Raw genomic sequence first — 26393 nt, forward strand, 5'->3', positions numbered from 1 at the left:
TTCAGAAACACAGCAGCTGAGACCAGCTGGAAGGGGCTCTTTACAGTGTCCCATGGGAGGTCAGCGCGGTGGAGCTGCTGCTGCTGCTGCTGCTGAGAGTTGGAGACTCCTGTTTCAGTGCTCCTTCACGGAGCCGGGGCGAGGGCACGGCCTCAGGGTGACCCCCCTGCCGTCGGCTCCATCTCTCCTCTCAAGGTGGGCCTGGGGTGGGGAGCCCCCCAGTGAAGCAGGGGGGTGGGTGGCGGCCCCCCGCCCTCCCCTCCACCCGCGAGAGGCGAGGGGAGGAGCCAGCGAGGCCCGGCCCCCCAAGGGGCGGGGCCAGCCGCGGGCCACGCCCCCCGGACGGCGCAGGCGCAGGCGGGCTCCGGGAACTCGGGCGGGCGCGCGGGGCCGCTGCACCTGCGGGGCGCGGGGCGCGGGGCGCGGGGCGCGGGGCGCGGCGGGGGCGGAGGAGCGGGGGCGCCGGCCCGCGGCGGCCTCGGCGGCCTCGGCGGGGCTCGGCGGGGAGGGGCGGGGCGGGGCTGGGCGGGGGGCGGCGGGGGCGGCACCATCTGGAGGGGCGGGACCGCGCGGCCTCTCGGGGGCAGGCGAGCGCGCGGGGCGGCGCAGGAGGAGCGCGGCGGGCTGAGCCCCGCGCTGCCGGAGCAGCGGCCGCAGCGGGTCGGGCGCCTGAGCTGGGGCCCGCAGCAGCTCCGCGGGCTGCGGCTCGGCGTGGAGGAGCAGGGGGGCGCGGGGCCGGCCGTGCAGGAGGAGGGCGGGGTGGGCCCGGGGGTGCAGGAGCGGGGCGGCCGCGGCCGCGAGCCCAGCCCGGGGGGCGGGTGGGGCCCGTCGGACGGCGCGGGCTGCGGGCGCCCGGCGCGGTGGGCCGGCTCGGCGGGCTGGCCGGTGGCGCAGGAGGAGGGGCTGGGGCCCCGCGGGCAGCACCAGGAGGAGGGCGGGGGCAGCCCCGCAGTGCAGGAGCGCGGGGAGGCCCGCGCCGGGGTGCAGGAGCAGGGGGAGGGCGGCCGCCGGCGTTCGCAGCAGCCCGGGCCGCTCGCCGAGCTCGGAGACCGCCCGTGGGCGCGAGCGGAGGGGCCCGAAAGTTCCGCGGAGCGCGGGGCGCCGTCCTGGGAGCGCTGCCGCGGGGGGCTCGAGGTCGCGGGCAGGGCCCGGCCCGTGGGGCCCCGGGGGCCCGAGGGGGAGGGGCGCCTGGGGGTGCAGGAAGCAAACTGGCTGCCCGGGGTGCAGGAGGGGCAGGCGGTGCGCGCCGTGCAGGAGACGCACCTGGGGGCGGAGGAGGGGGCCCGGCGCGGAGGGGGCCGCCCTGAGGGGCTCAGGCCGCGGAGGCGCCGGCGGAGGCGGAGGTGGTGACGCCCAGGCCGGCTGCCCCGCGCGGAGGCGCTCCCAGGGCCGCGGCGGGCGCGCGATGTAGGGGCGCGGGGGTCGGAGCGCGGGAGCCGCCGCCCGGGATCGTCGGCGGCCGCCGCGGCCCGGACCCCAGCGAAGCTGCGTCTGCAGGGAGGCGGCCCAGGGCAGCAGGTAAGGAGAGCCCGTGGCCCTCGGCGCGAGACGCGGGGTGTGCGGAAGCGGGGGCTGCAGCTGTTGCCGGAGAGGGCGGCCCGCGCTCCGGTTTGCACCTGGCGAGGGAGGGAGGGAGGGACGGAGGGAGCGAGCGGTTTCCAACGGCCAGACAGGACCCCTCCCCCGACAGCGGGCAGTGCCCACCGGAGTGATGGGGCATTTCCTGGAGTCTAGACTGGAGTTGAGACTTGCTGGGTGGCTGCCGGGCCTGGGCGGGAGGCCGCAGAGGAGGCAGTGGCCCCCCCCCCACCCCGCCTGCCCCTGTCGGTGGGGCGCCTCCAGGCCCGGGCTGGGCGGGTGCAACCAGCACAGGTCTCCTCAGGTCTTCAAAACACACTCCGTAAAAGGGAAGGGGCGGCATCGCTCCGCGGGGACCTTATCTAGCAGCCCTATTAGCCACGTGACCCGGGGTGACAGGAGGGTGGTGGCTGGTGACCTGAGCACTTGAGCCTGACCTCCAGTCACACCTTCTGGTCCCAGCTGCTTAATAGCCCAGGGTCCAGGGCCAAGGGTGAGGAGGGGCAGAGGGCAGAAGTACTGGTGACGCCTCCCGCTGCTGCAGCTCTCAGGGCCCCCACCCCGAAAGCGGCGGCTGAGCATGGGGTGTCTGTGCTGCTGAGCTCTGGGCATCCTGCGTGGCCCGGAGGAGGTGGGCCCACGGCTGGGCAGTGCCGTGGCTTCTGTGCCAGTGCGGGCCAGCCCCAGCCCGGCCTAGAGGTGGGGGGTGCAGGGCTGGGGACGACCTGGCTTCTTGCTGACTCCCCCGAGGCCTGGGCGCCAGGCCTGCTCGTGCTTGGCCCGGAGGGCTTGCTTGGCCCGGTCACCCCATCCTCCTAGGGGCGCTCAGCCCTTCCCTGGCACCGGGCGGGTGCCCGCCTCAGCCTCCGCTGGGTCCTGTCTTTGACTCAGCTGCAGGAGTGGTCCCTGAGTCCCTGGCCCCCGGACCCCTGTCTGAGCCTGTGTCGTGGAAATAGCCCCCTCCTGTCGGGAGCCCTAGGCCCTCAGCTGCTGGGCTGTGCTGGAGGAGCCGGTTAGTCCGCTCCTTCATGCAAACCCCAGACCGACTGTCAGCGTCGTCCCACGCCTGCCTGTCACACTGCCACCCCAAACACTCCTGCCGGAAGTTCAGCTGCTGTGTCCGCGATGCCTGGCTCCTCTGGGACGGCCAGACAGGTTCTGGCTCTCTGGCTCCAGCCGAGAGAGTGGCCTGTTCTAAACCCGCGGCGTACATCTTGATCCTATTGCAGATCAGCTTTTTTGAATTTGTGGTGGAGGAAGAGAAGCAAAGATCCGGGTTTAAACCACTTGCTAGCGTGTAACCTCCTGGGGCAAGAGAATGACTCTGGGCTTCAGTTTCTGTGCAGTGACTCCTGGTCTTTCCTGCGGTGCCCTGAGTGCAGAGGGCTCAGATCCCTTGGGGCATCTGGTGGCCGCACACGTCAGGGAGGAGGTGTCCGTGCTCCCAGACCTTGCCCTCTGCTCCCCGAGTCCATGAGTATCCTCTGCCTTGTGCTTTATTCTGGAAAACGAAGTGTTTATTCTTTCTGTTTTTAATAACAGCTTTATTGAGGCGACATACAGTGATTAGAAAATGTTTAATAAGTTTTAATCGATGTACATATCTGGGAAACCACCACCACAATCAACATAATGAATATACCTATTATCCCCCCACCCCCACCCCGAGTTTTTTGTGTCTTTCCTTTGCTGTCCCTTTTCCCCAGACAACAGACTGGTCTGCTTTCTGTCACTCTACATTAGTTCAGATTACCTGGAATTTTATGTAAATGGAATCAGACAGCGTGTGGCTCTTTTTCTGCCTTGCTTTTTTTCACTCAGCATAGTCATTTTGAGATTCATTCGTGTTATGTATTTCAACAGCTCATTCTTCTTTATTGCTGAGTAACATTCCATTATATGTATATACCGCAGTCGGTCCATTTTCCTGTTGATGGGTTGTTTTAAGTGTTTGGTTATTACAAAGAATTATTGCGAACAAAGGATTATTACTGTGAACCTATGTGTAAGTTTTTCTATGGACATGTTTAATTTCTCTTAGGTAAATCCTTAGGACTGGAATTGTGAGTCATGCAGTAGGGATACATTTAACTTTTAAAGAAATTGCCAGGCTGTTTTCCAAGGTGGTTGTACTGTTTTACCATACCTGCCAGTTGTGTATGAAAGTTCTAGTTCAGGGGGGCACCTGGGTGGCTCAGTTGGTTAAGCATCTGCCCTTGGCTCAGGTCATGATCGCGGGGTCCTGGGATTGGGTGCCCATTGGGCTCCCTGCTCAGAGGAGAACCTGCTTCTTTCTCTCCTTCTGCCACTCCTCCTCTTTGTGCTCCCTCACTCTCTCTGTCAAATAAATAAAATCTTTTTAAAAAAAGAAAGTAAGCTCTAGTTCAGGGGCGCCTGGGTGGCTCAGTTGGTTAAGCTCCGTCTGCCTTCAGGTCAGGTCATGATTCCAGAGTCGTGGGCTGGGGCCCTGAGTCGGGCTCCCTGCTCCATAATGGCCTGCTTCTCCCTCTCCTTTTGCTGCTCCCCCTGCTTGTGCTGTCTCACTCTCTTAAATAAATAAATAAATAAATAAATAAATAAATAAATAAATACGTAAATAAATAAATAAACTCTTTAAAAAAGTTCTAGTTCATCCACTCTGTAAACACTTGATATGATCAGTCTCTTTAATTTTATTTATTTTTAAAGATTTTATTTATTTATTCATGAGAGACAGAGAGAGGCAGAGACACAGGCAGGGGGAGAAGCAGGCTCCATGCAGGGAGCCCCTTCCCAGGACGCCGGGATCACGCCCTGAGCCAAAGGCAAATGCTCAACCGCTGATCCACCCAGGCGTCCCAACTCTGTACCTATTAAACAGTAGCTCTCCATTCCCCCTCCACCCCAGCCCTTGGAACCACACTCTATTTTGTCTTTATGAATTTGACTTTATGAATTCTAAATACCTCATAGGAATAGAATCATACAGTATTTGTCCTTTGGTGACTGGCTTTTTTCATTTACCATACATAATATATTCAAGTTTCATCCATGTTGTAGCATGTGTTAGAATTTCCTTCTTTTTTAGGCTAATAACCCGTTGTAAAACCCATTTTAGACTAATATACCACATTTTGTTTTCTGTTCATCTGGTGGTGGTTGCTTTTACCTTTTAGCTATTGTCAGTAATGCTGCTATAAAATGGTCTTTTTTTAAAATTTCAATCTCCTGTTGTTTGCTGTTAGTATATATATAAAAACAACTGATTTTTTTAAAAAGATTTTATTTATTCATTCATAGAGACAGAGAGAGAGGCAGAGACACAGGCAGAGGGAGAAGTAGGCTCCATGCAGGGAGCCCGATGTGGGAATCGATCCAGGATCTCCAGGATCACGCCCTGGGCTGCAGGCGGCGCTAAACCGCTGCGCCACCGGGGCTGCCCAACACAACCGACTTTTGTATATTGACTTTGAATCCTACCACCTTCTAAATATATTCTAGTAGCTTTTTTGTAGTTTCCATTGGATTTTATACATAGACTGCCTTGTCATTTGCTATAAAGACAGTTTTACTTCTTCCTTCCTTTCTGATTTTTTTAAAAAGATTTTATTTATTTATTCATGAGAGACACAGAGGCAGAGTCATAGGCAGAGGGAGAAGCAGGCTCCCCAGAGGAAGCCGGATGCAGGAATAGACCCCAGGACTCTGGGATCATGACCTGAGCCAAAGACAGACACTCAACCACTGAGCCACCCAGGTCCCCCTTCCTTTCTGATCCTTATGCCTGATAATTCTTTCTTTTTCTTGTCTAATTGCACTGGCTATATCCTCTGGTATAAGATTGAATAGAAGATAAGATTACTTGTTCCTGATCTTCAGGGGAAAACATTTAGTCTTTCACCATTATGCGTGATGTTAGCTGTAGGTTTTTAATTAAAAATTTTTAAGGATTTTATTTATTCATGAGAGACACAGAGAGACAGGCAGAGACATGGCAGAGGGAGAAGCAGGCTCCCCGCGAGGAGCCTGATGTGGGACTCGATCCTGGAACTCCGGGATCACGGCCTGAGCCGAAGGCAGATGCTCAACCACTGAGCCACCCAGGCGTCCCTGTAGATTTTTCATATGTGATCTTTATCAGGTTGAAGCAGCTCCCTCTATTCCTATTTTGCTTTTGTAAAATTTTTTTTTTTTCTGTGATTCTAGGATTTTCTTTTACAAATTCCACTTTGTCATGATGTATTATTCTTTAAATGCATTGTTGGATTCTCTTTGCTAGAGAATTTAAGAATTTTGCACTTATTTTATTTTATTTTATTTAAATTCAATTAGTTAACATATAATGAATCATTAGTTTCAGGTGTAGAGTTCAGTAATTTATCAGTTGCATAAAACACCCAGTGCTCCTTATATCTTGCGCTCTCTTTAATGTCCACTCTCCCACCGCCTCTCCAGCAACTCCCAGTTTGTTTCCATAGTTAACAGTGCATCTATGTTTATGAGGACAGTTTTCTTATACTGTCTATAGGATTCATAATATACTTCTTTAACTTATAGTCTGCCTTCAAATATAAATACCTATCCTTTAATAATAATAGTAGTATAAATAGATAATGGTATAAAAACCTATATTTTTATTTCTCTTCACTGTTTTTGCTATTCTGGTCAAAAATTACTCTTATACATGTTGTAAACCTACACTATACTGATCTTTTTTTTGTTTACACAGTCAATTTATCTTTTGAAATAATCTAAATAGGGCAGCCTGGTGACTCAGCGGTTTAGCGCCGCCTTCAGCCCAGGGCCTGATCCTGGAGACCCGGGATCGTGTCCCACATTGGGCTCCCTACATGGAGCCTGCTTCTCCCTCTGCCTGTGTCTCTGCCTCTCTCTCTGTGCCTCTCATGCATAAATAAATAAAATCTTAAAAAAAAAAATCTAAATAATAAAAAAAATCTTAACTATTTACCCATATAGTTATTTCTAGTGCTTCATTTCTTTTTTTTTTTTTTATTTATTCATGATAGAGAGAGAGAGAGAGGCAGAGACACAGGCAGAGGGAGAAGAAGGCTTCCCGCAGGGAGCCCCATGTGGGACTCGATGCTGGAACTCTGGGATCACTAGGATCACACCCTGAACCAAAAGCAGATGCTCCACTGCTGAGCCACCCTGGTGTCCCAATTACACTCTTTTTAAAAGTATATTTTTAGGTGCGCCTGGGTGGCTTAGTCAGTTAAGCATTGGACTCTTGATCTCAGCTCAGGTCTTGATCTCTGGGTCATGAATTTAAGCCCTGCACTGGGCTCCCCACTGGGCATGGAGCCAACTTTAAAAAAGAAAAAAAAAAAAACATATACAAACACACCTATTTTTTAATAGTAATACAGTTTTATAGTAATAATTTTAGTGATTTTTAGATGTTTAATTATTTTAATGTCCTTGTCTGCTGATTCTGACATTTGTGTCAGGTTTAGGTTGGTTTTGTTTTTGTTTTTTTTTTTTTTTTTTTTTTGTTTGTTTTAATTTATGATAGTCACAGAGAGAGAGAGAGAGAGGCAGAGACATAAGCAGAGGGAGAAGCAGGCTCCATGCACCGGGAGCCCGACGTGGGATTCGATCCTGGGTCTCCAGGATCCCGCCCTGGGCCAAAGGCAGGCAGTAAACTGCTGCGCCACCCAGGGATCCCTCTAGGTTGGTTTTGATTAATTGCTTTATCTCCTCATTATGGGTCACAGTTCTGGCTTTTTTGCATGCTTAATAATTTTTTAGTGGATGCCAGACAGTGTAAATTTTACCTGATTTCTTTGCTAGGTGCTTTTTGTATTTCTGTAACTATTTCTGAGCTTTATTCTAGGATGCAGTGAGTTGGAAACAGTTTCATTATCTTAGGCTTTGTTTTTAAGACTTGTTAGGTAGTACCAGAACTATGCTCAATGTAGGGCTACTAATTCTCCTGCCGAAGCAAGACCCATCTCTGAATTCTACCCAATGCCTAGCTTTTCCCATTTGGTGGAAACAGGCATTTTTCTCAGGCCTGTGAGCATCAGGCATTATTGCTAATCCAGATAGTTATTTTCCCCAGCCTTGGGTAATTTCTGCACATTCACTTGATGATTACTGTTTAGTTAAATACTTGAAAAAAAAAAAAAAAAAAAAAACTTGAGGAGTCCCTTTACAGACTTGATGATTACTGTTTAGTTAAATACTTGAAAAAAAAAAAAAAAAAACAAAACTTGAGGAGTCCCTTTACAGACTGTACTCTTTTCTCTGATGCTCTGTTCTGTGAACTCTGCCCCCTTGAGACTCCCCAGACTCTCGGCTCTATTTCCTCAATTTGTGTAGTCTTCTGGGTCTGACTGGTTCCCTTTTCTGTGCTGTAGCTTGGAAACTCAACCATAGGGCTGACTTCTTGTGATAGGTGTCACTGTCTTTTGTTCCCTGATATCTTGTGTCTTCAAAACCATTTTGTATATTTTGTCCATCTTCTGTTGTTGTTTTTGGAGTCAGGAGAGTAAATCTGATCCTCGTTATTCCATCGTGGCCAAGATGAGAATTTGAGTTTATTTCCCTCATTGCCACCCTTCTGATTTTTCAGTCTGTCCACTCTAGAAGTGTCTCATTTTCCTTTCTGTCTACTCTCTATGTTTATATTGTTATGGTGTAGTAAACTGTAATGAATTTTCTTGTCCTGCACAATTTTTTGTTCTCCCTGGAGTTGCTTTTGTTTGCTTAGCTTTCTGCACATCTTTTAATTAGCCAAATTCCAGTAGCTGTCTACATTTCTCAAGATGTCAATTCCATTAGGTGTTCTATCAAACGTACTTTTCTGAAGAAGTCTCCTTCAGAGCCTTGTGCCCTGCAGCAACATGGTCTGGTTGCTTTCTATCACAGATGCTTAGCTGTCCTCTCGGCACCTCCTTTCAGCATTTTGAGCATCTCCTTCACTGCTCTTCTGTGTTGGATCTCCTGTGTGCATGTCTTCCCCTTTGTTGGTTTACTCTTTGGTTTTGGTAGAGTCTGTCCTTTAGTAGCTTCCTGAGAGTGAAGGGCGTATGGATGGGAGATTATTTGGAGACCTTGCCAGCCTGATACTCAGTCAGCTGAATATAAAGATCTAGGTTGGAAATTGCTTTCCTTTGGCATCTTGAAGCTATTGCTTTTAGGTTCTAGAGTTAACACTGAAGCCTGAAGTCACTCCATATCCTGTGTGGGACCTGTGCGGTACCCTCTACCTTGCTCTGGAGTGTGTAAGATCTTCTCTTTCTCGCCAGTATTCTGTTTCCTAGTGATTTCCTAATTATTTGGCTCACTGTGGGTCTGTTTTTATATTGTGCTGTATGCTCAGTGAACCCTTTTAGTTAGGAAACTTGTAGTTCAGGTCTGGGAAGTTTTCTTGTATTATTTTGGTCTTTTTCCTCCCTCATTCCCCCCTCCCCCAAGCTCCTTTTGTTTAGATATTGGACCTTCTTACACTGATCATCTGGATTTCTTTTTTTTTTTTTTTCTCCTGTTTGCCATCTTTTGTCTTTTGCTCTTTATTTTGGAAGACCTGGACTTTATGCTCCATCCCTTCTATTGTAATTTTAGCAATTTTGATAGCAGTAAATTTCTAATATTATTATTATTATTATTTTAATTTATTCATGAGAGACACAAAGGGGACGGGCAGAGAGGCAGAGACACAGACAAAGGGAAAAGCAGGCTCCATGCAGGGAGCCTGATGTGGGACTCCATCTTGGGACTCCAGGATCATGCCCTGGGCTGAAGGCGGCGCTAAACCGCTGAGCCACCCAGGCTGCCCGATATTATTTTATTTTTAAAGATTTTGTTTATTTGACAGAAAGAGAGCACAAGCAGGGGGAGTGGAGCAGGAGAGAGAGAGAAAGAGAGGGAGAAGCAGGCTTCTGGCTGAGCAGGGAACCCAAATGTGGGGCTCAAACTCAGGACTCTGAGATCATGACCCTGAGCCAAAGGCAGATGCTTAGCCGAATGAGCCACCCAGGCACCTCTCTATTGATGTGATTTTGTACCCCATGTGTGGCAAGGATGAAATAGACACAAAACTCCTAAATTCAGCTTTAGTAATAGAAACATTGGGAAAATGAATTAGGACTTTTGATAGGGAAATACCCACATTTCACTAAAACAAACGAAAAAACCCCAAAAAAACTCCTCCCTAAAAGGGCTTAACCTGATAGTTTTAAGGTCCGGAGTAAAAAAGAAATTAGGAAGGTTGAGATATGTGTGAGCATCTAATAAGGAGAATATTCTCAGAATGAATTGCTTGGGAATTCATTGGAATGATTTCTCCATCCACTGACATTAGTGGGACTTAGAATTGAGAGGCATCGTGAGTATAAGTAGTCCCAGAGACTGATGTTCATGATGAGAAGGGCCTTCTGCAAAGTGGTCAGTGTCAACAATGGGAGAGAATATGTGAGAACAGGACTGTTTTGGCCAGGTCAAGTGATTGGCATGATTCCAGGCTTTCTCCAGAGCAGTGGTTCTCAACTCCAGTCTGGATTCATCTGAAGAGGCTTTAAAGATACGACGCGTCAGTCTCACCTCGGCCAAGTTGATTAGAACCTCAGCGAGTGGGGCCTACACGTTGACACTCCCCTAGCTCCGAGGATTTTAATGCATCGCCAGTGCACAGAGCACTTCCTGAAGGTCCTTGCTTTATAAAGGTCTACTGGACCAACACGTGTCACTTGGGAGCTTGTTAGAAATGGAGACTCTTAGGCCCTACCCCATGTCCGTGGAATCTGAATCTGCATTTTAACAAGATCCCAGGTGATCTGTATTTGCATTAAAGCTTGAGAATCACTACCTCATCTATCCATTAACATATTTATGAATGAGACCTGCTGTGGGCCAGACTCTGCTGGGTGGGGTGGGGATGGATCTGTTGAATTTTGTCTGTCACCTACTGTGTTTGTGATCTTTCTCCCTAATAATGTCTTGTGCTTATTTTGTGGATACAAAATCTTATCTCTCTGAATATATATTAATGAGTATTTTTTGTCTTAAGTTTCCCTCATAGTTGGTTTCCCCTTGGTTGCTTTTTTCTTTGTATTTTGCATTCTCTCTTCCATGTTAGAGGCTTGCCTTGGGTGTCTGGTAATTTTGTGTTATCTGTTTGCAGCCAAAGGGTAAGAAACTACAGTACTGGATAGACTTGTCGATGGAGCTTCTTTGTGTGGTGACCTGGGATGGGCCATTTGTTGGGAACTCCTGGTGTCGGTATCTTTATATCTTTCTTGGCCTGGTCAGAGTCATCAGACAAGATAGTCTTATCTCCTACCAAGAGGTGGAAGCTTGGCTTCATGTTCCAGGAGCAAGTAGAGGAGGGAATTGGGATGTCAACATCTAGGTGTGCTTTCTTTGTTTAGGATAGAGCACACACCTCCCTCCTCCCCCAGCATTCCCTGCCCCCCATTCTCCAAACCCACAGTCCAGTTGAGAGGTCCCATTTATCCCTTCTAGGGAAATCCCTGGCTTTTGCAGGGTGGTAGAGGGATAGCCACCCAATAGGGAAGGAGTCTAAGGGGGTCTTATGGCTTCTTAAATAGCTTTTAAGTAATACTCTATATTTTTAGCACTTCTCTGCCACCACTTCTTGTATAGATTTTTGGGGCTTCCATTTCCCAGGCCATTTGAGGATTCTCTGGGGTCAGTCAGCTGCTTCTCCTCTTGGGAGTTAATGATTTTTCTCAAGTCTGCTCCCTCTTGTCACTGGCCCATCTGCTTTCCAACTTCCAAAGTTTTGTTGTAGTTCTTCTTCCCATCCTAGAGACTTCTGCCATTCAAAAAATTTCTCTTAGGAACGCCTGGGTGGCTCAGCGTGTGAGCATTTGCCTTTGACTCAGGGTGTGATCCCAGAGTCCCACATCGGGCTCCCTGCATGGAGCCTCCTTCTCCCTCTGCCTGGGCCTCTACAGCTCACTTGTTCTCTCTGTCTCGAATGAATGAATGAATGAATGAATGAATGAATGAATGAATGAATGAAAAAATCTTTTAAAAACAAAACAAAAAATTTCTCTTAAAATTTTTTTTTCTTAAAAAAAAATTTTTTTTTCTTTTTAATATTGTAGTTTGGTGGAGTTTCGGGAAGGAGTGGAACTGTGTATGTGTGTGTGCAATCTGCTGTCTTTTCCGGGAACCTTTATCCTTTCTTTAAACTTCCTCACAGAATCCCTGAAGTCATTCAGTTTGTATTTAATGATAAGACCCCAGCTCTGCCCTCCATGGACCTGCATATATGAGCCAAGAAATTCAATGTGCAGTTGTATACGGGCTGAGTCCTGGCTTTCTGTCTTACTCTCTGCAGGACCCTGGTCACCTTTCCAAACTTCAGTTTTCTCACCTGTAAAACGGGGATCATGCGGGATAGTAAGGGGAGGTTTTTAATCAGTCAATGAAGATAAAGCTGTTATATTTATTTATTTTTTTTAAAGATTTTTAAAAAATTTATTCATGAGAGACACACACAGAGACAGAGACAGAGACGTAGGCAAAGGGAGAAGCAGGCTCCATGCAGGGAGCCCAATGTGGGACTCGATCCCGGGACTCCAGGATCACCGGAGGACTCCTGGGGACTCCAGGACCTGAGCCGAAGGCAGACACTCAACCGCTGAGCCACCCAGGCGTCCCAAGCTTTTTTTTTTTTTTGAAGTAGGTTCCACACCTAGCGTGGAGCCCATCTCAGGGCTTGAACCCATGACCCTGAGATCAAGACCTGAGCTGAGATCAAGAGTCTGATGCTTAACCCACTGAACTGCCCAGCCCCCCCGCCCCCCCCCCCCATCTCCCTCTCCTCCCAGCCCTAATAAAGCTTTTAAAGAACCCGGCTGGCTCAGTCAGTAGAGCATGTGATGCTTGATCTTGAGGTCTTGAGTCTGAGCCCCATTTTGGGTGTAGAGCTCACTAAAAATGAATCAATGAATGAATTTTTAAAAACCCGTTGCTTTCTACTAAAAAAAAAAAAAAAAAAAAAAAAAAGAACCTGCCCATAGTGTCTTCTTGAGGACCCAGACTATAAGTTCTCCTTCCTATGTCCCCAGAACCGCAGCACAGGGGGAGCACATCGTAGGTACGTGGTGAGCGACTGGGGACGGGGTTGGCGCGAGAGTTTTGGCCTGGTCTCTTCCTTCAGCAGCGGGGCCTTCTGGGAGCCCCGGAGCCGAGGGCTGCGGCTGGGCGTGAGAGCCCCGGGTCCTTCCTGTCTCTGCTTGTCGCCCATGTGCTGTGCCTGCTCTCTGGCCCCTTACCTTTTGCTCGTCCCTGACCTTGGCACGGCTGCCCCGCTCTGGCTGGAAGAGGATCACCGCCCCTCCGAGCCGTCGATCTCCTCCAGTTCCAGACAGGCGCTCTGTAAGTGTGTTGCGCCAGGCAAGTCCCTTCCCCTTTTAGGGTTTCAGTTTCTTTATTGCTAAAATGGATAGGCAGGATATAGTGGGTGGCGAGTGGTCCAACATTTCTTTCACTCCAGTTTCAGACCCTTCCTCTCCTGGGCCCTGCAGCCTGTCCTGCCGCGGAAGTTGCTAGCTCCTGGGGTCTGGTGTAGACATGGTCTAGAGGGGATGAGCAGTCCCTCTTGCAGAATCCGTGCTCCACCAGTCACAGCTCTGGCTTCTCTCCCCACCCCACCGCCAGCCTCAACAATAGGCCCCTTCAGCTCTAGGTTCTTGCTGAAGGGGTGGGGGTGGGGTGAGGCCTGAGCCAGCAGGCAGGAGACCAGCCGGGCAGCCCCTGCCCAGCCCTGGAAGAGCTCTGGGAGTGGCTGGTGGGGGAGCTGGGCTGCCTCCTTCCTCCCTTCCCGGGAGGCTCTGCATCACTGAGTGCTGTGATGATGCCTGGGCCAGAGGATTGGCAAGAGGCAGCTCTCCGCAGTGCCCTGCATCCCAGGCCTGGCACCAAGGCATGCCTGGTGTGCGTGTGCACAAAACCCAGACAGCTGCTGGAATTTATCCTCTGCCACACACGAGTGGTGTTTTGTTGGTGGGAGGAATGCCCGGGAATGTGTTGGGGCTCTCGGCGTCCTGTCTCTGGGTGTCAGGGTTGGCATGCCAGTCTTGAGCTGCGGGATCATGAAACGGCAACAGAGTATATTCAGGACCAGCTTGGTGCATGTGGGGCGGTGTGGAGTTCAGTGTGGGTCTGTGTAGTGGTGTTTCGTTAAGATTCTTGCCTCTCTTCTCTGAAGTCACACCTCCCCCGCTGGAGTTGAAGAAGATGAGGCGTAGCAGGTCCCATATCTGACCTGGTCCCCTGCTTCTGTGCCCGGCCTTCCCCACCTTGTCCCTCCCTCACGCCCCTTGGTGAGGCTGGGATGCCTGACAAAACTGGACTTCCTTCGCTTCAAAGCTGTGGTGTCTGTCCTCCAGCTCTCCCTGCGGGGTCCGGTGAGACGCAGCCTCTGCAGAAGCCGGCCTCGAGGGCTCCGTCGGTCTCAGGGACTGGCCGGGTCCTCCCGGGTGCTGAAACGGCTTTGTGGGGACAAAGTAGCTTAGTGGCTCTGGGACAGGAGTGGCTGTAATGAGATTGGCAGCCCCTCTTTCCACAAAGGTGCTTGCTTTCTGGATTAGAAATACTGGGAGCAAAGCCCGGGTGGGTGGAGGCAGGGAGGCAGTGAGCTTATTCCTGGTGTCCGCTGGGAGTAGGCAACCCTCCTTTCTCCAGTGTCTGTCTGATGGGTTTGAAGTCCTGTTAGCAAACTCTCTTGACCAACTACCTTGCCAGCTTCTGGCTTCAAACTGGCAGATAAAAACAGATAGTTACAAGATACAAACCACAGTAGAGGTTTGCTTATAGAACTCTCTCCGTAGAATTCTATATTAATACGGATTGTTATAAGAATAGTGACCCTTTATGGATCAGATCGTGATGGATTATTAATTTTTAAATTCATTTGGCTATTTTCCACATACACTATACTGTAGTTGACTTTTTTTTTTTTTAAAGATTTTATTTACTTATTTGACAGATAGTGAGAGCCAGTGAGCACAAGCAGGGGGAATGGCAGAGGGAGAGGGAGTAGCAGGCTTGCCACTGAGCAGGGAGCCCGATTCAGGGCTTGATCCCCAGACCCTGGGATACAATCGACCTGAGCCGAAGGCTGATGCTTAACTGACTGAGCCACCAGGTGCCCCTATAGTGGACTCTTTTTAAAAAATATTTTATTTATTTATCTGAGAGAGAACAAGCAGGGGGAAAGGGCAGAGGGAGAGGGAGAAGCAGGCTCCTCACTGAGCAGAGAGCCCAACATGCTCGATCGCAGGACCCTGGGATCATGACCTGAGTCGAAGGCAGATGCTTAACTGACTGAGCCACCCAGCACCCCTGTAGCTGACTCTTGAACAACATTGGGGTTATAGGTGCTGACCCTTCTCGCACAGTTGAAAAATCTGCATATAACTTTTGACTCCCCGAAAACTTAACTACTGATGGCCTCTATTGACCGGAAAACTTAAACAACTTAAGATAAATATGTGCAATCACTTAGCACATATTTTATATGTTATATGTATTATATACTGTAGTCTTACAACTCTAAACTGGAGAAAAGAAAATACATTTCCAGTACCATACAGTGTTTACTGAAAAAAATCCATGTATAAGTGGACCTGTACTATTCAAACCCAAGAGTTAGCTGTATTATGTTTTATACCATTCCTCTTTTCAAATATTATTTTAACAGTAATATGGGAAGCATGTCAAAAATAACCATTTAGGGGTAGGAAATGGCAGTTTACAGAGGAGATGACATGGATCTTGAGGAATGTGTAGAGTTTTCATCATGTAGAACAAAAGAAGGACCATCACAAAGGGGATCGCTCAGAGACATTAAAACTAAAGAAGGGAGTATATTTAGGGAAGGGCAAGTATCTGATTTGGTTGGAACATGGAGTCATTTGAAGAAAATGATAAGGTGTGGAGGTGGACAAATAGGCAAGGAGTGGGTCCTGAAGGGCCTTGTATTTGGCTTATTGAGGAGTTACAGAAGGATATAAGCAGGGGAGCGACTTCGGATACAATAATAGCAATAGGGGGCTGTGGGCCGGGTGCTGTGCTAAGTGTGCCGTTCATGATCTCATTGAATCTGCACTCTGTGAAGGAGGTGCTGTTTATTCCCATTTTACAGATAAGGAAATTGTGTCATAGAAGTTAAGTCATAAAAAAAACAAACAAAAAAACAAAAAAAAAAGAAGTTAAGTCATTTGCCCAAAAGTTGCCCAACTAGGAAGTGTCAAAGCCAAGATTTCAACTCAGGTCTGTCTGATTCTTTTTTTTTTTTTTTTTTTTTTTTGTTAAGATTATATTTATTTACTCATGAGAGACACAGAGAGAGGCAGAGACACAGAGAGGGAGAAGCAGTCTCCCTCCCTGTGGGGAGCCCGAAGTGGGACTTGATCCCGGGACCCCAGGGTCATGCCCTGAGCTAAAGGCAGAGACTCAACTGCTGAGCCACCCAGGCATCCCTTTTCTTTTCTTTTCTTTTCTTTTCTTTTCTTTTCTTTTCTTTTCTTTTCTTTTCTTTTCTTTTCTTTTCTTTTCTTTTTTCTTTCTTTTCTTTTCTCTTTTCTTTCTTTTCTTTCTCTTTTCTTTTCTTCTTTTTTTTTTAAGACTTTACATCCGTCTGATTCTTGATCCCATTGGTATTGATGGGAGGAATGATGAGGAGGCAGAAACAAGATTTTGTGGCCTGCCCAGTGGGGAAGGTAGGAAGTTACAGTTGGGGGGAGGCCCTGGGGTGAGGTTTCTAGCCTGGGTGGCCCATGTTGGCTTGTGATATTTTCGGTCAGGATCTAGGAGCCTGTGTGAGCTAGCTTTAAGGGGATGATGACAAGCTCAGTTTGGATATAACAGAATTTGTGGTACCCATGCATCCTCCTGGTGGAACTGTCCTGGAAATGTCTGCAAACATGGGCCTAGAGCTTCAGGAGGTCAGAGATGGAGACCGACGGCACGGGATAATTGGAGCCCTGCGAGGAGAGGAAGGGACGCTCAGCAGAGCATCCACTGGGAAGAGAAGGAAGGGAGAGTTAGAAGTCTTCGGAAAATATCCGCAGCTACGGCGAAGGGAGAAGAGGCTGCAGGGCTGGACTTGGGGCCTGTGGGCCTGGCACCACTGAGCCAGTCCGCCTCAGCTTTGCCTCTCCTCAGAACTGCAGCTTGCCCAACTCTCCTGGAAGGGGTTGGGCCCCTGTGTCCTGGAGATGGAGAGGGTGTGGACAGCCATGCTGCACGTCTGAATCACTCCTGTCTCTGTTGGCCTCAGGCCAGCCTCCTCCCCAGACCAGTGTGATGTCAGATCTGGACTGACCTGAAGGCGTGGGGTTACCTGGTGCAGTTCCCTCTGCGATGAGGTCCCAAGGGGAACCAGCCTGGCTTCTGTCCAGAAGCTTGGGGCCTGCGTACAGAGGGGTGAGTTGAGGCTGTGTGGGCTTGGCAGGGCTGGCATGTGGAGGCAAGATAATCCTCTGGCCGGGGGAGGAACTTTAAGCCCCCCCCCCCCTTCCACAGTGTGTTGTTTTCCCTCCAGGGCTTACAGAAGAGGGGACGGCAGGGATGGGAGGGGGCTGCATGGAGGGGGCAGGCTTGGAGGTGAGGTTGGCATATACTCCCAAGAATACGGTAGATTGTTTTGGAAAAATCTCTTGGCCGGAAATTACATGTCATGTCTGCTCCTCAGTGTGGATTTGTCACTTCACTGATGCTGCCGGAGAGGCTGGGGGAGGGGAGTGGACAGCCGAGAGGAGCTGGTTCCTGGCCACTCCCAGCTCCCTGTAGAGATGGGGGTTCTAGACCAGAGGGGTACACATGGAGGGCAGGTTCCCTCCAAATCCCAGAGGCAGTCTGGATCCTGCAGCTATCTTATAGCAGGATGGCATTAGGAAGCAGGGGGGTTATAGGTGGGGGAGGGAAGAAGAAAACGGAGGGAGGAATGGTTTGGATCACACCCTTCATCCAGCCAGGGGAAGAATGGATGGGCCTGATATTTTCAGCTTTTTTTCCCCTCTAACTTTGGGTTAGTATAGTCTCCTGACTTTGGGTTCTTGCAGCCTCCCACAAAACTAGTTTCTGCTCTAGCTGGGGTAAGATGCCCAGGAACTTCTGCCGGGAATAGTTGCCCTGCCTGGCAGGGTCAGCCGCCCCCCACCCTGCTCCCCGGGGGTCAGCCCCCCGCAGCATGCTTCAGGATGGAGAAGGAGCCCGTGAGGAGCGTGAGCCTTAGAGAAACTCACCTATAGCCTCCTGGGGGCTCCTTCCTCCGTCTTGAGGTTGAGTTTTTTGGGGGGGATGGTGGGGGGGGCAGGTGTCCCCGCAGCATCTCTGTCCTCCTCTGCCTCAGCCCTGGAAGGGGAGGGTTCCCTGAGCTCAGCCCTAAATACCTGGTACTAAGGAGTCCGAGGATGCTTCAGATGCCAGCAGAATGAGCGGGTGGGGGGGCCCGTGGGGCCCTCAGGGCTGGAGGAGACGAGGAGCCCCTGCGGTGGGGCTTCCTCGGCCGGAGCTGCGCGCAGGGCCCCGCGTGGGCACGTGTTGGGGCACCTCCCCCGGGAGCCGGAGGGCAGCCCCGCCCTGAGCCCCCCGCACCTAGCCCGGGCAGCCCGGGGATGCGGGGGAGGCCGCTGTCGAGGTCGGGCTGGGGCGGCGGGGGCGTGGCTTTCCGCGGCGGGGCGTGGCTAGGGGCGGTGGGGGCGTGGCTTCCGCGGCGGGGCGTGGCTGGGGCGGTGGGGGCGGGGCTTCCGCGCGGGGCGGGGCCTGTTCCCGGGCCGAGGAGGGCGGGGCGAGCCGCGGGGAGCCCGGCAGGTGGGCGGCCGGCGGGGGGCGCGGGCTCGCTGCGGAGCGGAGCGGAGGCGGCCAGGTGCGGGCAGGTGGGCCTGGTGGGCCGGGTGGGCCGGGTGGGGGCCGAGGCGCCAGGCCCCGCGGGGTGGGGAGGGGTCTCGGTCCAGGCGGGATGGATGCGGTGCGTCTTAGGCGGTCTCCGTGGACCTCCGCCGGGACGGGGGTGGGGGGGGGCCTGCTGAGTCCGGGGGCCTGACTGGGGGCAGTGGGGTCCGGGGGGTGGCCCGGGGGCCGAGGGGAGCCCTGGCCCCGCGGTCGTGGAGGTGCGGCGGCCCGGGCCTCCCCGGGGCTCAGCGGGCGGGGGGGCGGCCCCGGGGGACCCCATCGTCGGTGCAGGCCCCGGGGACCCCCGGGCTGACCCTGGGGGGGCGTCTAGCAGCCCCAGCCTCCCCCTCCCCCCCAGGATGCTGGAGGCCGGGCCTCCCAGGACGCAGGGCGGTGACGCCGCGGGGCGCGGGAGGGGGCGCGGGAGGGCCCTGCCCCTGCCAGGCCGAGGCCCGGGTGGGTGCCCCGGGGCGAGATCCGCGCAGCTGCGCCTGCTGGGGGTGAGGAGGGCCCGCAGGTAACGGGAGGAGCTGGCGGGGGGGCAGGCAGGCGCCCGGGCCCCACACCCATCACCTGCCCGGGAGCACAGGGCCCAGCCCGCAGAGCCCCAGGCCTCCCGGGGTGAGGGGTGCCCGCCCCTGGGCCCCGGCCAGACCCGGGGGGGGCGATCTGGGGTGAGGAGGGCTGCGGGTGTGTGCGTGTGCAGGGTGCGCGGCCAGTCAGCGGGGCCACCTGCCTCGGTGTCCCTGGGTTCCCTGGGACCCACTTACACTGCAGCCCTCCGCGGGAGCCCCCAGGAGTGGCGCCAGGATTTGCTTCGGTGTTTTAGGGGCGCTGCGGCCTCGGCCTCCCGGCGCTCTTGCTCACTTGAGAATGTGCACATTAACCTAAATGTCCTTGTTTGCTTTAGAGAAAAATCCCTGCATTCATGGGGCCGCTTCCCTTCTTGGAGATCGAGCACTTTCTCTCTTGGTCAGCAGAGGGCGGCAGCTGACAGGGCAAAGGGGGGCAGAAAAGGTGGAGGCTGTTTTCTAGGGCGAGCAGAAGGGGTCCTAGAACTGGCCTGAGCTCCCACCTCTGACCGGGCTTTGCTTTTCCTGGATTGCTGAGCAAGCAGCTGAGGCTTGTTCCTATGCAACGTCTTAGGGGAAGAGTCCGGCATAGGGTTTTGATGGACTTGGGGCTCGTCTTTTGGGGGCAGCCAGAAATTTTAATCTGGCTGTTCTGATCCAGCAGCCCCCGTCTTACAGCAGAGGAAGTAATTTTTCCTTAAATTGTTCCCTAGAGTTGGGTCCCTGGGGCTCCTTAGAGGGTGGGGTCTGGTGGGAAATAGGCAGTAGGTTTCCCTGAGCCATGGGCATTGTCTGGCAGCGTTTGGGGGAAGAGTCACTTCCAGGGTGACCTCAGCCTGACTTCATCTTGTCCATTAGCTCTGACCCCAGCCTCAGACCGTGATTCACTGGACCAACAGGAGGCAGTACCTGGCGGGCGCCACAGGCTTTGGGCGGTGGATGACATGGGGCTGGGAGTGTCATCCCCCTGCCAGGGGGCCGTGGGGTCAGAGCAGGAAATGGCTGACCTTTCAGGTGACCACCTCTCTGCTAGGATGTTCGAGCACTAACAGAGGTCCTGGAAAGAGAGCCTAAGATGCTGGCTCCCCAAACTCTCACCCAGCTGCCTGCCCCCCACCTCCCCCCCCCCACCAGCTGGGGTTCCCGGAGCCAGTAGCCAGCTGGATAGGGACAAGAGAGCAGTGTACGTACTAGACGCGGGCTCCCCGGGCATGGCTGCGGAGGGGGGAGGGGTTGCCGAGGGAGACTGCGAGGACTTCCTGCAGCTGTCAGGTGTGTCTGGGGGCCGCAGTGAGGGGGGTGTAAGAGCAGCTGGCACTCTTGAGGAGGGGCAGAGGGATCATTTGTCAGCTGCAGGAACATGGGGGGCTTATGGGGGCTTGATGGAGTGTCTCTAGTTCCTTTAGCTGAGGCTGTTGTCTGTGGGTGGGGGTGCTATATGAGAAACCTCCTATATAGCCTGGAACCCTATTGTTTTGGGGTGGGGGCATCCCAGCAGAGAGTAGGGGCATATTTGTTTGTTTTGAGGGGGCTTTGGATCTTAGCCAGCTGGTCTGGGGGAGGAGGCACCCTGGATGTTGCGGGCAGTGTGAGGCAACCCCAGGGGAGGGGGTGGAGATTCCTCACCCCCCCAACCCCCCTCGCTCTTGGCCGGACTGTCCCACTCTGGCAGGCTGCCGGCCTCCTATTTCCGTCGGGCACCAGGGTAACAGGGCCACATTAGGGCCTGAGCCAGGAGACGCCCAGCCAAGGCTGGGACTTGGAGATGGGGGAGGGTCTCTGAAGGGTCTGCCTCCGGGGCCCAGGAATGACTGACTGGGGCCGAGGCCCCCAACTCAGGCTGTGTTCTGGCCCCCACGGCCCCAGACAAGCCCATATGGGAGTCTGTACCCCTCTTTGTACGGTGCTGCTCGATTCCCATAGCCCCCACCCTAAAATCCCAGGAGTTGTCTGCAGCTATGGGGGCTGGGGTGGAAGCCAGAGACAGGGGGCCTTGTGTATGGGGAGACAGGGGGGCCAGCGCGGGTGGCTGGGAGGAAGAGTCCCCCTATTCCCGCCACCCTCTTGGCAGTGATTCAGAAAGGTCCTTTTTCAGCCAGTGTCAGAGCTGCTCAGCTGGGGAGGGAGGGAGGAGGGCGGGCGGGCGGTCAGGCGGGGGAGCCAGGGAGTAGGGCTGAGCTGTGACCACTGCGCTGAAGAGCAGTCGGAGCAGCAGGACGGGGGACCGGCCGCAGCCAGCCCCCAGCCCCCAGCCCCCAGCCCGAGGGGAGCTAACCTGCCCCTGCCAGACTAGCCAGCTGGGGAAACAGCTGTGCAGCCGGGAAAAGGGGCCCACCCTGTTTTCCTGCCCCACTCCGCACCCCTGTGTGGGATTTGGGGGACTCCTGGGGCCGACCTCTGGTCAGCTTCCATTCTGGGCAGGACCCTGAGCTCAGGAGCTAAAGCCCCTGCTCCCCCCCCTTGGGCCAGAGCCCCAGCGCCGGGGCCGGGGGTCCAGCTCCGTGGAGATGCCCGCAGCTCGTCGGTTCCCTGGCCTAGAGCTCTCCTTCCCTCTCCTGGCCAGACTGCGGCGCCGCCTGTACACAGTGAGTGAGGCCGGGGTGCGGGTAGGACTGGCTGGGGCTGGGGTCGGCCCCTGGAGCCAGCGGGTCACTGGGGGGCAGAGTGTGGGACTGGGAGGGGCTGAGGGCTTGAGGGGGGCGCTGGGCTCCGGGCCTCTGCCCTGGACTGCTGCAGCCTGGTTGGGACGGGACGCCGTCCGGCGCCGCGGCAGACACAGGTGGGGACCGCGGCCGGGGCCCCCCAGCCGGGGACTGAGCGGAGGGGCATGCGGTGCGTGCCCTGTGCTTCCGGGCCAGCGAGACCTGGTGAGGAGGGGACGGGGAGTGGGGGGGCGGGGGCTTGTCCAGGGTCACCCTGGGACTGGCGGGGGGCAGGACTGAGGGCCTGGTGGCTTTTCGCTGCGGTCCCAGTGTTCCCAGTTCCCCGCACACCCCCACGCAGAGCAGCCCTGTCCCTGGGGCTGGGGGGAGTGTCCAGCTGGGCAGGCAGGGCTGTTCCCGGTGTCTTGGCGAAAAGAACCAGGCCACTCTGTGCTTTCTGAGCGGCGTCAGGGGAAGGGCTCCGGGTCTGGTGTCCGCGCAGTCCCCGCACCCAGGGCATGGCCCTCGGCTCTTGTTGGGAGCACCCGGGGGTGGGAGTGAGGAGCCTGGCGCCCTGAGACTTGGACACGGGGCAGGAAGAGGAGGGGGTCTCTAGGCTGCTGGCCCTGCTGGCAGGCCGCGCCCTGGGGCACGCAGGGGGTGCCGTGGTGGTGGGAGTGGCGGCGGCAGACGCGCAGCCTGGGTCGGTGATTTTCACGGTGCACCTTTGGGGCCGCCTTCTGGAAAGCAGCGACGTCCTGTCCACACTCCTTTGTGTGTGACAGCTACTGTCGTTGAGGATAAGTGAGTGACTACAGCTAACTGCTTAGACTGCCTGGCATATGGTAAATACAGTCGAAGCCTTAGGGCGATTGTTTTTCTTCTCAAGTAAAATTAATAGAAATATAACCTTCTTGCCGTGTGTGTATATTGTCAGTCACCGGGATGTCACCTGTAGTTGAAAGGAGAAGTGAGGGCAGCCCCGGTGGCGCAGCGGTTTAGCGCTGCCTGCATCCCGGGGTGTGATCCTGGAGGCCCGGGATCGAGTCCCACGTCGGGCTCCCTGCATGGAGCCTGCTTCTCCCTCTGCCTCTCTCTCTCTCTTTCTGAATAAATAAATAAATCTTTAAAAAAAAAAAAAAAGAAAGGAGAAGTGAAAGGACGGTGATGATAGCATTTCCTGATACGTCAGGGCCCTCTGACCTGATGAGGTAGTCAGCGCTAGGACCTCCAGTAGAACCACCGGGGAGGCAGCGTCTACAAGTGCTGACCCACAGGGGAGTTTTGAAACAATAAAGTTGGGTTGCCTTCAGTGATGTTTTTCTAAGTAGCAAACAACTTTTGGTAAGTTCTGGATAAAACAAAGGCCAGTCCCCCTCCCCCCCTCCACCGTTTACGTGTTCATTCTCGGTGCGTATTGAAACTGCAAAATCCGATTTTGTTCGCACGTAAAATGGAATTTGGTTCTAGGTTCGCATGCTTATAAGCCAGTTTCCCACCTGCATGAATTACATTGTACAGGACTTGGGACAGTGAGATTGCCCTGCATGTTGTAGGATAACTTGTGTTCTTGTCCCTTGATCACCCACTAAATGCCACTACTGGCCCCCAACATGATGACAACCAAGAATGTCCCCTAGGGGGCCGTACAGCCCTCATGAGCACCATCTGGGTAAAGGGTCACTGCTTGAAGTTTGGAAAAAAAAAAACCCTCCCCATCGCCCAGCTGCCTTGGTGGAGGAGCCAGGGTTTTTTTTTTTTTTTTTTTAAGCCATGGTTTGAACTGAGGCTTCTCATCCCGTTTGTCGCTCTTTGTACTGCCCTGAGCTGCCTGGGAGGGTCTGAAGTCCTGGCACTGGGCTCTCAGCACCGCTGGGAACTGTGGAGGCAGGAGGCTCACGCTAGGCCTGAGCTGCAAGTGTCTGCTTCCCTTACCGTGCCCTGTGATGGGAGCTGGGGCCCACGGCCACCTCGGACTCGGTGGGAGGCTGAGGCGCAGCTGGTCATCCTCGGTTGGGGACGGAACGTGGGTCAGGGGCTGCCCTGGGCAAGCCCTCAGCTTTGAGGTGTATGACTTGGACAGGAATGGGTTTGGGTCCAGTGGGTCAGGCTGCTTCGTTTCAAGGGGTGCCCCGTCCTCTTTCTCTGGGCTGCAGAGTGTGTAGGTCAGGGTTCACTCACCCATGGCCCCGTTGGCTGATTCTGGCCTGCACATGTGTTTTGCTTGGCCAGCACGGAACATGTGTGTGCGCACACGTGCATGTGTACCGCAAACTTGAATTCGTTGACATAATTAAAAACTCAGGGATAGGATCCCGGGGTGGCTCAGTGGTTGAGCATCTGCCTTCGGCTCAGGGCATGATCCTGGGGTCCCGGGATCGAGCCCCACATCGGGCTCCCTGCATGGAGCCTGCTTCTCCTTCTGCCTGTGTCTCTGCCTTTTTCTCTGCCTTTCATGAATAAATAAATAAAATCTTTAAAAAAAGGTCAGGAGAAAGATGTAATGTGAAATGAAAACAAGGAACAGAATGGTGTGGTTGATGGGTGAATATTTGTGTGGGGGCAAAACAGTCTGGAAGGATATGTAGAAGTCGTTTATGGCAGGTGGCTTTGGGGACGGGGGGTAGGTGGCTTGCTGTGCAGCAGCCCAGGGAATGAGACTTCATTCATTCATCCATCTCTGTTTAAGAACGCCTTTTTGAATATTTTACCATGTGCATATATTACCTTTTCAAAAATGGTGAGATTTCACATATAGATTCAGATTTCCAATATTTTTCTAAAAGATTTTATTTATTTAATCATGAGAGACACAGAGACACAGGCAGAGGGAGAAGCAGGCTCCCTGCAGGAAACCTGATGCTGGACTCGATCCCGGGTCTCCAGGATCACGCCCTGGGCCTAAGGCAGGTGCTAAACCGCTGAGCCACCCAGGGATTCCCAGATTTCCAATATTTCTTGAAAAAATGAAAAGCTTTGACAACCCTGGGCAGCAGTCTGGTGACAGCCGTTGATGGAGCTAAGTAGTGCTGCCTCTTTGAGCCGGCATCGGAAAGCCCACCCCAGCCTCTGCCCCTCTTTTGTCTTCCACTCACTGTGGTCCTGACAGCCCGGCACTTGAGTGGTCTCCTGCGGGATGGTCTTTGGATTTGGGGAGCGATGCTCTGGTGATGTCAGGTGTTGGGTGGGACTTAGAGCTCATCTGGTCCACAGTGCTTTCTCTGGGGCCCATCAGGTCTGCGGAACCTATGGATGGGTCTCAAGGGACCCTGCACCCTCCCCCCCAATTAAGATTATATACATATATAGGGACGCCTGGGTCTCAGTCGTTGAGTGTCTGACTTTGGCTCAGGTCATGATCCTGGGGTCCTGGGATCAAGTCTCGCATCAGGCTCCCCGCATGGAGCCTGCTTCTCCCTCTGCCTGTGTCTCTGCCTCTCTCTCTCTCCGTGTCTCTTATGAATAAATAAATAAAACCTTTAAAACGATACATATATGTAAAGTAGTATATATATATATATATATATATATTTTTTTTTTTTTTTTTTGAGTAAGCTTCACAGCCAACATGAGGCCCAGTGTGGGGCTCGAACTCACAACCCTGAGATCAAGAGTCACTAGTTCTACTTACTGAACCAGCCAGGTGCCCCTCCCCAATTTTTAAATGAAAACTTTAAGAATGTGTATATTTTCCTGGAGACACAACCGATAGTTTTGATGCTTCTCAAATGGCTTGTTGACTGTCTGAGAACAGAGAGGTTGATCTCCGGTCAGTCGGCCACAGTGTGGACTTTAGACCCCGACTCCAGAGCCCGGGCTGATTTCCAACTGCCCGAGTTCTGTCGTCGTTCCTGGTGGGAAGAGGGGCACAGGGGTACAGGCCATCCTCTACGGCTGTTTGGGGGGAAACAAGAAAGTGATTTGGGTTCGTTGAAGCAGCTTAGTAGGATGTGGGTGAGGCCAGGGCACTCAGGGCAGAGTCCCTCACTACCTGCCTGCACCCCTTAGTCCCTGAGCCTTTCTTCCTCCCCACAGAGGCTGGGCAGCAGCAGCATGCAGCCGGAGGAGGGCACAGGCTGGCTGCTGGAGCTGCTGTCCGAGGTGCAGCTGCAACAGTACTTCCTGCGGCTCCGCGATGACCTCAATGTTACCCGCCTGTCCCACTTTGAGTATGTCAAGAATGAGGACCTGGAGAAGATTGGCATGGGCCGGCCTGGTAGGTGGGGACGTTGGCCGTGCTTGTTGCTTCCCCACTGACCATCTACCTCCTCTATCCTCAGGATTGCCCACCGCATAGAAGAGCCCTCCTCCTCATTCCATGGGGTGGCACAGCTGAGAACTCTCGCTGCCTGTCCAGGAACCCCCAAGGTGGGGTGGAGGGGCATCAGTACATGCTGCACACAGTGAGTGCATGAGAACAGCTGGCAGTTGTAAAGGTGAACTGGAGTTTAAGGAGAGTGAAGTCTTCGAGCTCTGGATACTCAGGATTAAACATACACCCCTTTTTGGTTTGTTCAGACATTTGTAGGATGGGTTTCCTCCATCTCTCCTCTGCCATAAACTGGAAGTGAGTTTGCTCTGTTCACCATTCTCAACACCAGGGGGTCAGCATCCAGAGATCTGTATGAACACCCTCGGATGGTTTGCCAATTTGCCCTTCATCTGTCTCTTTCTCACAAAGATCTGCCATAAACTGAACTCATTCTGTTTCCCATGCACCAAGGTC

General features: G+C 53.4%; 1 protein-coding gene and 1 long non-coding RNA gene across 21 annotated transcripts in view; one reads left to right on the forward strand and one right to left on the reverse strand.

The window, feature by feature from the left end:
* Window positions 1-1307: 1307 nt before the first annotated feature.
* Window positions 1308-26393, forward strand: part of TNK2 (tyrosine kinase non receptor 2) — a 42748-nt gene continuing 17662 nt past the window's right edge. For 5 of the 19 annotated variants that reach the window (XM_072812201.1, XM_072812209.1, XM_072812208.1 and 2 more), the window contains exons 1-2: window positions 21209-21610; window positions 25703-25883. In XM_072812201.1, the coding sequence (XP_072668302.1) occupies window positions 21533-21610; window positions 25703-25883 (259 nt within the window). In that variant the 5' untranslated portion in view covers window positions 21209-21532. Of the gene's footprint in view, window positions 1519-12796; window positions 12931-16855; window positions 16984-18332; window positions 18428-18952; window positions 18971-21207; window positions 21611-25702; window positions 25884-25947; window positions 26071-26393 lie in introns of those variants that run through there. The other 14 variants (XM_072812217.1, XM_072812219.1, XM_072812218.1 and 11 more) reach the window with 9 other exon arrangements.
* On the reverse strand, window positions 12110-19457 carry LOC140625034 (uncharacterized). 2 transcript variants are annotated; one of them, XR_012024431.1, is made up of 4 exons: window positions 19224-19457; window positions 17805-17913; window positions 16883-16969; window positions 12110-16578 (listed from the first exon to the last, which is right to left on the reverse strand). It is a non-coding gene; the product is annotated as an uncharacterized lncRNA (long non-coding RNA). The 2 variants fall into 2 exon arrangements; XR_012024432.1 differs by having other exon boundaries at window positions 16901-16969; window positions 19224-19455.

Source organism: Canis lupus, chromosome 35, assembly GCF_048164855.1.
Source record: "Canis lupus baileyi chromosome 35, mCanLup2.hap1, whole genome shotgun sequence".
NCBI classification, from domain to species: domain Eukaryota; kingdom Metazoa; phylum Chordata; class Mammalia; order Carnivora; family Canidae; genus Canis; species Canis lupus.